General features: G+C 41.5%; 1 protein-coding gene across 1 annotated transcript in view; it reads right to left on the reverse strand.

The window, feature by feature from the left end:
• KLF13 (KLF transcription factor 13) overlaps nucleotides 1–11,926 on the reverse strand; it is a 30,124-nt gene extending 18,198 nt beyond the window's left edge. Inside the window, exon 1 of the mRNA XM_031616440.2 lies at nucleotides 10,871–11,926. Within this exon, the coding sequence (XP_031472300.1) occupies nucleotides 10,871–11,411 (541 nt within the window). The 5' untranslated portion in view covers nucleotides 11,412–11,926. The remainder of the gene's footprint in view (nucleotides 1–10,870) is intronic.
• Between the last annotated feature and the right edge of the window lie 375 nt (nucleotides 11,927–12,301).

Genomic DNA, 12,301 nt, shown 5'->3' on the forward strand with positions numbered 1-12,301 from the left:
CTCACATGTGTGTATGTGTATGTGTATGTATACACATAAAACATACAGAAAAATGTAGCTTATACCAAATGTCTGTCTCCCCAGTTGACCTATAGTATCTACTACATGCAGCAGTGACCATATCCAGCTTACAACATTTATGTCTATTACAGAAATACACAGTGTAACCTGGATTTACCCAGGATTTTGTTACCTACTAGATTTTTAATGAGAGGAAAGAATTTTTAAGCTCAGTGATTTGTACATTCAAAAATAAGGGCTCTATAGCATATAAAAATTGAATTATGTTCTCATAAACAGTCTGTAAGGACACCAGTCAAGATGAAGATGAAAGAAGGATGAAAGAATGCTACTGCAAAGTTCCATGTTTGACTGAGAAAATGGAGAGTACTTAATCTATATTGTTTTATCCTATCAAGCACAGTGAAAGAGCTGAGCTGTGACTTTTTAATTGTATTTTATTGATCCCTTAAGCTTCAGGGAATTAACAGCAGCCTCTCAAATAATGTCATTTTAAAAGATGGAGAAAAGGATGTAGGTTTACAATAGCTTATCGTTATAGAGCTGATCTTGCCTTGATATAGTCAGTGATATTGTTTTCTCCAGAGGCAGCACTGCTCAAAAACTAATGTACAGAAATGCAGAAAAAAAAAACGAAAAAAAAAAAACAGTGAGTTCTACCTGGCTTTCACCTGTACCCAATGTTAGAAATGAGGTCTAAGAATGAATAGCCCTTCACCTTCTAGATCTTGTACTATGAGTCAGGTGAGAGCTTTTACAGGTAGAGAACAGCATGTTTGCTTAGTCCAAGCTGCTTAGCAGAAACTGTCAATTCCATAAACTGAACTTATTGTAAGAAACAAAATGACAAAATGTTCTTTACTCCATTTAAAGCAAAACAAGACACTCCTTTGGAGACATCCTGAAACTTTGCTTAGAAGAAGCTGCTGCTGAACACCTGTGCTTTGGCAAGCACAGGTTAGAAGCTGTTTCTCAATCCAGTTTTGTCTCTGCATTATGTAAGGAAAGCTCCATAATTAGTACCTTAATAAGGTGTCTGACAGTCATGTTCCTAAACACATTTCCTTAGTATGTTTCCCATTTTTATAAGCCTGGGACAGGGTTCACAGGAAAGCATTTGTGCCAACTGTTTTACAACCTTTACTTACTTCATTGAGTGCAGCAATGACAGCCCTGATGGGATGCTCAACTATCTTATTCTCTGAAAGTTATCTGTTAATTAAAGCAGTTCCCCAGTAGTTAGACTCAAAAAGATGTTCACTTAAATCATGGCTGATTTGGTCAACGAGGTAGTGCCATTAATAAAATTATCCCACAGACTGAGAGGAGATGCCAACACAAGAAAATTGACTGAAGCTGGAAGGAAAATGTAGAAAGGAAGTCTCCTTCAATATGTAAAAGTAATTACTGATCTCATTTGATGTATGTATATGCAGAGGAGATGCTAAGAAAGTTGTGGAATGAACCTTGAGTAGCATTACGTTCCCATAATATGCAGCTATGTTCCCACTAGTAACACAGCACTAGAAAGCCATGTATTATCCTTGTTTCTGCAAGTCTTTTGTAAGTTGTGTCAGTGAGAAGAATTCAGTTATTTCCAAGAATGATTACAGTAGGAGAAAATGGAAGGCACGGATGCTGTGCATCTCTTCATAAAGGAGAAAAACATCTATCTGTGAGTGGTGGCAGATAACTAATTCTTCAGGGTATCCAACACACCCATTTTTGTTTTGGCTGTGCTCTTAAAATTTCAAAAACCAACTTTGTAAATACACCCTGGGTTTGTTATACAATAAGATTAGTATTTGCCAATATTCTATCGGCGCTGCTCGTATGGACATACATCTGCCAAATGCAAATTTCCGTTGCCTTAAAGGGGCTTTCAGTGCTCTGTTAAGATTTTCACATGCGTGCATAAGAGCTGCATACAATTCACATTGGTCTTCCAAAATATATCAATCGCCAAAACAAACAAAAACTGCCAAAATAATCGTGTATTAATGCTACTTTGCTGTTCTGCTGGCATCAAAAGAAATTACAAATTTAAATTCATTAACCCCCACCTATAATACATAACAGGAATTAGTCAGTGGCATCTCTGTTCATGTTTGTTCAAGTAGAATCCTAAGTTATGAAGAATCTAGGAAAGCCCCATATACACCATGAGGTTTTGCAAGAATCTATGAAGTCCTAGTCTTGTACCAATTGTACCAATGTAATTTCATTTCTTTATCCCAGATTGCAAGACAGATATTTCTCTGAGTTGTTAACAAGCAGCTCACCATTGCAGACAATTTTGGCAGGACATAAGACAGACTAGGCTGCCATGTTCTAACCCTTCTCAGCTGCTGTAAGGCCCACTAATGGAAATACAGCCATTTAGCTGAAGAAGCTCAATGACTCTTTTTCAGCTGCTGTACCTCTGCTGAACTTCCTCTGGAACCAATGCTTAGCATTTCTACTCAGTCCTTGAGCAGTTTTTAAAACTACTGTCAGTGATAGTAAAGACCACATACCCAACCTGCTCATTCTGCTCATGTGTTGCTGAGTTGCTTTTGTTTGCTGCAGGACCAAAACTGATGGAAAGCTGCCAAATGCATAGCAGCAATATAGTGCTCTTCCGTGAAATTTCTTTGGGTTCCTATATTCCAAAAACTTATAAAACTTATAACTGAATAATGTTCCAGTCTGGAAAACACATAGTGTGCAATAAATCTAAGATAGCTTATTGATCCACTGCCTGCAGTGCCAACAGACAGTCCGTCAGAAATATTTTGCCTGTAATTCCTGAGAACACTCCAAAAATGCTGTAACTGATTACAGAAAATCTTTCCCTTGCACCAAAGGTCGTTTCAGGATATGTGCACTTCAGTACCGTTTGACTTGTGCCAAGTTCCTGGTAAGTAAATGTTTTTTGTTAGGGCTGCAAAAAAAGCTTCTGAGGTCTCTTTTTCCACCAGTAGTTACAAAGATGGAACTCTGAACTTTTAAAAACTTTTAAGTGGAGGCCATGTACGACCTGCTGAATCTGCAAGATGTGAAAAATACAGGATATGTGTGTCTGGCTTCAGTGCTTGAACTTGAATAACCTACATTGTATAGCTGTTGTTAAACTATACACAGCATGATAATGAGCTCACTGCCCATGTGGATCTACCTAATAAAAGCCTAGTTGGTAACAAAAGGATACCTCTGCAAATACTGCAGAAAGGAGGCTTCAAAGGCTATTCTGCATTAAAAGACTGTCCTGCAAGAGTAGAATATTTTTGGCTCTGTCACCACTGATTTCCAAACAGCTGATCCAAGTCTGGTAGGTGCGGGAAAAAAATTGGAACATACTTAAGTTATAAAACAGAACTAGAAACCACATGTCCAATATAAACAAGTTCCAGGTTTGTGCTCTTGGATGTGCCATAGCCATGTTCTACCAGGCAATAACACAATGCAACACTTGTGTTTTGAATGGTTAAAGGCACCTTCTTTTCAGATGAAACCTGACTGAGTTTAGTTCTTAATGAATTTCACGAAAGATTTGTTTATCCAGAACTTGTATGACATACAAATAGTTTCCAGTGTCCTGCAGGGAAGCACTGGATGTGCTACTGCACAAAAATCCTCTGCAGGTACTTCAGAACATTTTTTCCCTAAGGCTGTAATTAATTTCTAAGACAAGCACACTCCTCACGTGCAATTCTGGACTATCTGCAAGACTTAAATCTTTAGGATTTTTCTCTTAATTACTCTCTGCTCTCCTAATGTAAGATCCCAGGCTGCACGCATTGGCAACTCACTGCCAGAGCAAAACTTGTCTCAGCAAAATGTAATTTGCAAAGAATGACGGAAGTCACAAATTGCTTGGTTTTCTTTCTGTAGATTTTCTTTCCTGGTTTACTGACTGTGTATCTATGCAACATAACCCGACCATATATCCCCTTGTCAGACTCAGTGCTCATTTGTCTTTTAAACAAATTGTCACCTTCCTCTTCCCGTCACTCAGCAAAAGCAAACAGAGAAAGGTTGGGGAAAAGTTTACAGAGAGAAAATATTTAGCTATGCTGATTACACCCCTTTCAAAGATAGTCATCAAAGATGAAGAGGGAGAAATAAGAGGTTTTTTCTTGGTAAATCCTCTCTCCATCTCAGTTATGACAATGACATGTACAATTTTGCTTTAAAGGCTCGTTACCTCCAATACCTAAACTCTATCAGTTGTTATCAACAGCTTTATTTCTCCAATAAAGTAGGCAGAGAGACCTTCTCTTATGGTCCCAATTTCTGAAGTACTTGCTCAATTTTTTTATTCTGCTCTTCAGGGATGCAAAATGGTCACTGCCTTCTACAGTCATTTCAGAGAGATTTTTTTGAAGATGACAAGTAACTTCAGCTGTTAAATAGCAGACTTAATCATTACTCTGGTCTTCCTAAACAATTTATTTTTATCACACATCCTACATGCCAGAATTAATTGCTTTTCATATGTTCTGTCATGTCTTCTCTAGTATTTCAAAAATGGTGGCAACAAGCTTCAGCATTTGGACTGGATGAAGAAATTCTTGACAAGATCTGCTCTTCAATGGGTGTAGGACGATAATGGTGGGACACAGTGTTCTTTAGTTCTATGAACTTTATCGTATGTTTGCTCCTATTGCAAAATACTGTCATACATAGTTCTTGCTTTTTCAAAGTACATACTGTATTGTACACTGGATTGTGGCAGCCAGACAAGCACAAATTCATCTCCTATTATTATTCTAAACGACCCAAAACATATATATGTCATAGGTAACAGCTTTCAGGCTATCCTGTCATTAATCATTCAGAAACTGATGATTAATATCTTTGTAAAGACTGGAAAGGGTGCAGGGAAAGGAGAAGACTTCCATAGAAAATCTGCGTAACTGTCAAAAGATTTAGTGCACTGCTTTTTTTGTAGCTAATACTACTCAAGTGTGTGGCAAATGCAGCTGTCACCAATTCAATTCTCCCCACAATCAATTAAACCCAAACTCTTTTGCAGCTGAGTTGATTGAATCCTAATACTCAATCCTGAACTAGTGAGATAAATGGAGGGAGCAGCAGTAGTTTTGCCTTTCTTTCTGACTGGCTATTTCTGAAAATCTGAAAATGTAAGTCTTAAAACTTGCTTACTCTTTTACGGATTTTGTGTCATGTACTTATGTTGAGAGATTTTAAGATTAAAAGATATAGAGCCTATGTACTGCTTATTTATTACCTTCAAAAAAACACAAACTGTTTGCATCTTGGCTTAGAATTAATATGCTTAACTAGAATCTTTTTTGGAGTTTCATATTGGATTAAGGACTTCAGCAGGACTATTAATGAAGTTATTTCATGTTTTCAACTATGCTTCTTTAGTGCGTTTAAACTTTCTTAGAAGAATTAAGAATGCATCTCAAGAGTTGCAGAGCCCTTTCAGGGAAAAAAAAAAAAATCAAGGCTTTGCAGTTTTGTACTGTTTTGAAAATTAAAGGATTATTAAAAGATAACTAAGCACATCAATTTTCTGTAAGGTTCAGAAACGGGCAACTGTACTAAACAAAGATAAGGGAGGATGCTTATGGTTTAGGCTGCAGGGACGATGTGTACTGTTTCATTCAAAGCTGAAGCTGTCTTGAGGCTATTGTTTGAACTGGTTTCAAGGAATAACATTTGAGAGAAGTTTTTGCTAAGCTTGGTAAGGAGAGGAAGTGGAAGACAGTATAAGAAAGAGTATTATGGGACAGAAAAGCTTAGAGGTGTCCTGTAGCCATTTGTTAAATGAGTGTATGCCAATGGTAGTGAGTTAGGCATGTGAAGCCAGCCAGCTAATCATCAACACAAGTAAAAAAAAAAACTGGAGGCCTAGCCACCAAAACTGAGATTGTGGAACAGCATCTAAATTTGCTTAGCCTGTACTCCTGCTTGTGGGAAATCAGCACTTCCAGTTTCTGCTGGTGTCCCATTCACAGTGAAGGCAGCTTCATGTTCAGTCTGGCATCCAGAGCTGCTAGCTTAGAGAATGGTCTGAACTAGTGGTACACAGCACTAGCTGGGTAACAGGAGGAATTGCGTCAAGTTTCTCATATTGCTGCCTGTTGTAAGGATCTGTTTCTTTATCAACATTGCCTGCCTTCAGCTCATGCACATTTACCACCTTTTGCAGTCAATATGTGCTTACACAAAGGAAGCTAAAAGGGAACTTAAGCCAGAATTAGTCCACTTTTTTCTAGCTAAACTTGTAAGTTTCCAGTTATTGGGAGGTGCTAAAATATAAGATACACCTTATTTCATTGGCATGCGAACCTTATGCTTAACCTTATGCTTACTGTTCAGTTTCTTCATGTGCATTTATGTGATACCTTGATTTAGATGAACTTTAAACAAGTTGTGCCTAAATGCTGTACTTTAAATTAACACTGAACAAATCAGATTTACTAGAACCAAATTGAAAACCATCCTTTCTTTTAAAACACTATCTGTACTTTATATCAAGGCTTCTTTGCAACCTAAACACAGGTTGAATACCACCCTACTTTGTCCAGCCTAATTGTTATGCTGGCATTACCTTTGTGAGAGTGAGGCCCAATTCATTTGTGTGTTAGAAGACTGCTTTCAAATACCAAATATATTGAGTTTCCCCACCTTCACAGGTCTCAGTTATGAATTCATTAGAAAAATTCTTCTTAGGGAAATGACTGAGAAGAAATGGTACGTAAGTTAAACATTGATTTTTTTTTTTTTTTTTTCATATGGGTTGCTTAGTGTTGCCTTAACATTGTGTTACTGCCTTAAAATAGCATTACCTAAAAATTCCAATAATGTTACCTTAAAATAAGATAGCCTCTTTCCATGCCCAGGCAGCCATAGAGAAGTAAGCTGTGACAGTTTAGCAATACAACAGAGGAGCCACTGTTAAGTGACCTGCCCCACCAGGCACACTTATCACAGTAGCACTTCAGATTGACACTGGTGGCTACTTCTCCTTAGCTCATACCAACTAGTGCAAACACGTTCTCTTCTGGTTATTGGAAACCAGCTCCTACATTCTGGCGTAGTGCGCAGTGAGCATTACTCATATTTTCAGAGGGAAATTTCACTAGAATAACTGAGCAATGCTTTATTTTGTGTTTTCTCTGCATGTACGATGAGATACTAATGCAGATGGTTATCCAGCTTTAGAGGTCATAGTGATTGGGGGGGAGCTGTAACATATAGAATTTCTGGGATTCTATATATTTGTATGCTGTATAATGCAATGAATCGATGCGCTCTATAACTTCTCAAAACACAAGAGCTGTGGATGATGATGCTATGAGGTTCTACCTTGAGATGGCTGTCAGGCTTTGCACTCTTTCTTCCCACTGATGCATCACAGATGCTAACTGGTAACCAGTGACTCCAGAGAATTTTCAAACCTGTCTAGTAAGCCTGTGCAGAAAACTTGCTTAAGAGGAAGGAAAATTTTGTAACGTAAGTGCTTTGCCTGATTTTCTAAAAGCACTTTCTGGTGAGGAATCTTCTCAGGAGTAAAGGGGATTTCTTAAACTACTAGGCCAGTGGAATTTTTTATCAATGAGATCACTATAGCTTGAGACAGAGTGCTGCATCTGTGGAGCACAACACAGCTTCTGAGGTCCACGGGAACCTCAGTGGAAAAGAATCTGGACTTGACGTTACCCACTGATACTAAATATAACCTCCTGGTAAACATTAAATCTTCAAGGGCTTTGTGGCTGATGATCATGGTAAACTCCAGCACATCCAGTGAGTGGGTGGGGTGGAAAATATAAACATGAAAGGAAACCTAGGGGGATGGGGAAGGGTTTGCAGGCTGGCAGAGAGAACAGTAGACATCTTGGTGACCAGTGTTATCTGCCTGGTTCAAGGTTGTTTTTGTTAATAAAGATGAAGCATTCCAAAGGTTAAGCTAGCCTAACTTGCTGGCATACAAAACACAAGACACTATGGATCACTCTAGTACATATAGCTTCACTCTAAAATGCTTTAGTCCAAGCAATGACCTAAGGACAAAAGGAATATTCTACATCCTTGGTTGTTCTAGCTTTTTTTTCTGTTAGAAATAGGTTAATTAGCATCCTATACACTGCTGTCTGCTTTGGCCACTTGAGCACTGAAATTGAGCTAGAACAATCAGAAGAATTCATATGAAACACCAAACAGCCAGAAAATAATGCCAGCTTTCAGTTTGTATGAATGTGGACTAGATTTAACTGAATAACACTTGAAAAACTACGTATCTCTCTGCCACACCAACATAACATCAGTGATATTGCTTGCCTGTCCTCCAGACATAAAGAGCAAAGCCTTTAATTTGTGAACACAGTGGCTGACAAAGGCAAGCAAGTTTCTAAAGCTGTCATAAACTGCACTGTACAAATACCTCCAACACTATCACTGGTATCTTCTAGCCTGCAGTACTTCAATTTGCCCCTAAATACCAGCTGGTCTAGTCATACAGCACATGGAAAATTTTCGCTCCATAGCAGAAGCTTTTGATTGGTGCTTAGTAATCAGGTTTGGGAGTTACTGGGGCAGCTGCTTAAAGTACATTTCACATGCTATTGGAGTGCTTGATCCACTGTCTGGTGGTGTGGCTAGCCACTACCCTATGCATGTGACAGATGGGTAGACTGATGTGTACATGTTAGCTAGGTTTTTGGTCACTGAAAAGCAGAGGAGACCTAAGACCCAGTAAGCCAGTAAAACCCCATTATGTGTTTTGGAGTTCAACCAGTCTGTAGGTCACTGCATGTTGTTAGCTTTTCCAAGCCTGTCACAGCTTACTTTAAGAAAAATAAATAAAAATAGCACAAACACCTTGGGAAACACTGAAAGACAAGTAAGAGGTATTAAAGCCTTTGAAACTGAATCCAAACAGAGACAGCCCTGTTGCCAGTGAGGAAGAAGACTTGGCAGCTTAGTTTAAAGCTTCCCACACAGACACTGGAGACACACACACACACACACAAAAAAAAAAAAAAACCAAAAAACCCAACAAAGCAGCCCTAGTTCCTGAGGGTCCTGCCACTCCCTGGGCAAAACCAGTCCTCTTCCTGCTTTTCCTCTAGCTCTCATGCACATGCTCTCCTTCTCTCTCTGTGCCATTAGTTACAGCAATAACAAATTAAGCCCTACAAACCTGAAAAAAAAAAAATAAATACAGGAAATGAAGAGTTAAAAAAAAAAAAAAAAAAAAATCCCACACAACTGCGAGAACCTGGAGGCAAGCCAGCGTCCCCGAATGACTCTGCTCAGCCGCAGCCTGGAGCGCTGCTCCCCCTACTCTGCTCCTCTCCCTGCAGGGCGGGCATAGCCCAGCCCTCCTCTCTTTAATCGGGGAGTTCCCCTAGGTATCCGGTCGGTTTGAGAACCCAGTAACATCGCTAAGTTTATCCTTTGCTTCTAGGGCAATGGCAAAGGCCAGAAATGAGAGCAAAAGAACTGAAAATAATGGAGACAATTCCATGCAAACACCTTTTCTGTCTAACTCCAAACAGGCAGAGAACAGTTGCTCAGTGCAAAGCAGGGCAAGCTGCCCGGGGTGCCAGGAACACGCTGTTCCTTTGGCTGTGCTGCACAGGGAATTGCCCGTCCATATGCTCCAACTTGATGGGTCTTTATTCTCTCCCACGGAGAAAAACACATCCTCAGTTTAGCATGGCTCTTGTTTTATACCAAGAAGGCAGCAGGAAAAGCTAGGTATGCTTGTAGAGGTCTGGTTGTGTGGGTGGGGCTGCCACTTCTAATTTATAATGGTTCAGGAGGTGTCTATCGTGTGGTTCTGATCTTTTTCTGAACATCAGAAGTAAACTGATCACAGACTTTAGTAAACTAATTTGTCTGAAATAACTCAGTGGAACAGCTTGCACGAGCCTGCTTTCATCTGTGTGGTGCCTTGCCATAAGTGCTGTGCCCAGATCTCCAGCAGATATTAATCTCCCCAGTTTCTGGTGCTCCCCATGTGAAGCAGGTCATCCTGCTCCCCACCACTAGGCAGTGGTGTGAAGTATGGCATATCACGGGGCCTTTTTCAAGACAGTATTCCTAAGTGTTTCAGTAGCTTTCATGGTGCTTGCAAGGCTTCAACTTTTTGTGTGAGCGTGACTCATAAAACAGCAACAAAAAAGGGGTCAAATGAAACTTCACCAAGAAGTGAACAATGATCAGAAAAAGTTAGTGTTAGCGTTCAAATGTTTTGTTGTTGTTGCTACTGAAATCAGCCCTCAAAAGCTTTTTTGAGGCTGCCCATGTCCCTCTGCACTTATGTTCAGTATCTCCTTGTGACTCATGTTTAGCCTTTCAACTGCCTTCTTGCCTGCTCTAGTTTCACAAAAATGCCTGCTAAAGAAAGAAACAAACACAGCCATTTGAGTGCCTCTAGAACATTTAATTTTAAAGTATTAAGAGTATTGATGCTTGTATGGGAAGCAATAAACAGGTATAAAGGCAGCTATGGGAGCACAGGGCAGGAAAATGTAGGTGGGGGAGGGTAAGAAGCTTTGGAAAGGGAAGTAGAAGATGCACCGAAGAAGGCAGCTAGCAACTAAAAATTACAGCTTGGTAGGATCCACACAGACGACAAATGCTCCGTTCCCTGTGATATTAAGTAATAAAAAGGGCAACATAGCTTTGAACCAATGCCCGGTAAGGGTTTATTCCCAGAGGACTTTTTTTTTTTTTTTTTTTTTTGATGGTTTTTCCTAGCTTGAGTTCTGAAAGGTGAAAACATAATGGCGGCCAAATACAAGTTTTTTGTTTTTTGTTTTCCCAACATTCATTTTAATTACCAAGCTGTAACAAATAAATCTCTGGCTGGATTGCAACTAACCTGTGTGGGTCCTTAGATGAGCTTTAAGATGGGAAGATTTGCCATAAACTTTTTCACACCCCACATAGTGGCATTTGTGCTTTTTCTGGGGTGATCCAGGGTCAGTCCAGCTTCTCCCGCGTTTGTTCTTTTGTCTTGGGCTTGGCTCAGTTACTGCAGCCAGGCTAGTAGGTGTGGTTGCTTTTCCTCCTCCACGCTTACTAGCCGAAGACACACTTTCTTCCCCAAACTCCTTAGGAGCGATAGAAATGTGTATTTTTTCTGTGATATCAAAGGTCTCTGTTTTCTCCCTTTTGAGAGCGGGAGAGTTTGGGACGTGCTGGTTTAGATCTGCTAAAATGCTGGCTACCACCATCAGCGACGAGCCATTGTCCTTCCCAGTCTCTCTGACTTCCCACTTCTCTTCTCCATTCGATGAAGGACGCATCGTGGCATCGGGCTGGGGATCAGTCTCCCCTTTGGGACTATGGATAATAGCACGACTGGACATAGAAACAAGGCATTCTGCTGCAAAATGATCCACGTATGCTGCCGTTGCCATTTTTCATAAGTTCAAAAAGAAATCCAAACAGAAGAGGTGAGAAAAAAGCACTTTTCCTTCTATTAAAAAAAAAAAAAAGGTTACGCAAGCAGACCCTTCCTTATTTCTGAAGATCTCTGTGGAGAAGTCCAGCCTGACCTAGCAGCCATCAAAAACGCGCCCTGTTCGTGACGATCACGCCCAGCTTGTGCCTAGATCAAAAAAGCGCTGAAGTCCAATGGAAGAGGGAAAAGATGAGCAGACAGATCCCGGCACCGGCAGCCTGTTGCTTGGAGCGTGAATTAACGCTGCATTTTCGAGCGCGTCACACGAAAACGACGCGGCTTCCCCGGCCCCTGCGTGGCGCGGTGACAGCGGAATAAGCTCTCCCCGTTATCGCTGCTCGAGTGGCCCGGACCCCCGCGGGGCGTGGTCTGGGGAAACATCTGGCCCTGACGTCACCGCGAGGCCACATCCTGCGCGATCAGGTTGGCGGCGCGCGGGGCCGAGCTCTCGGCGGCGCGCGGGCAGGGCAGGGCCGGGCGGCCGCCGCCCGCGGATGAAAGGAAGCTCCCGATTGGCTGCTGGGCGCCGCGCGCCTCGAGCGACGGCCCGCCGCGGGAGCGTGCGGCAACCTCCGCCCTGCGCTGCGCGGGGCCGGCCGGCGGCGGGCGGGAAGGAGCGGGCAGCGCCAGGCTGGCAGCCGGCCCCGGGAGCCGGATGTCGGCGGGTCGGGGTGCGCCCTGCTACGGCTTGAGCTGTAAGGGGCAATTTTACGTGCGCTGGGCTTCACCGTTGTGAAGTTGGAAGTGCTGAAAGCGCCAGAAAAAAAGAGGGAGGTTGGACCGCTTGGGCTGCTGCCGTGCAGATGTTCAAGCGGGGACTGTAATGTGTTCTGACGCGTTGTGGCA

Source organism: Phasianus colchicus, chromosome 12, assembly GCF_987193195.1.
Source record: "Phasianus colchicus chromosome 12, bPhaCol1.hap1.1, whole genome shotgun sequence".
NCBI lineage: Eukaryota > Metazoa > Chordata > Aves > Galliformes > Phasianidae > Phasianus > Phasianus colchicus.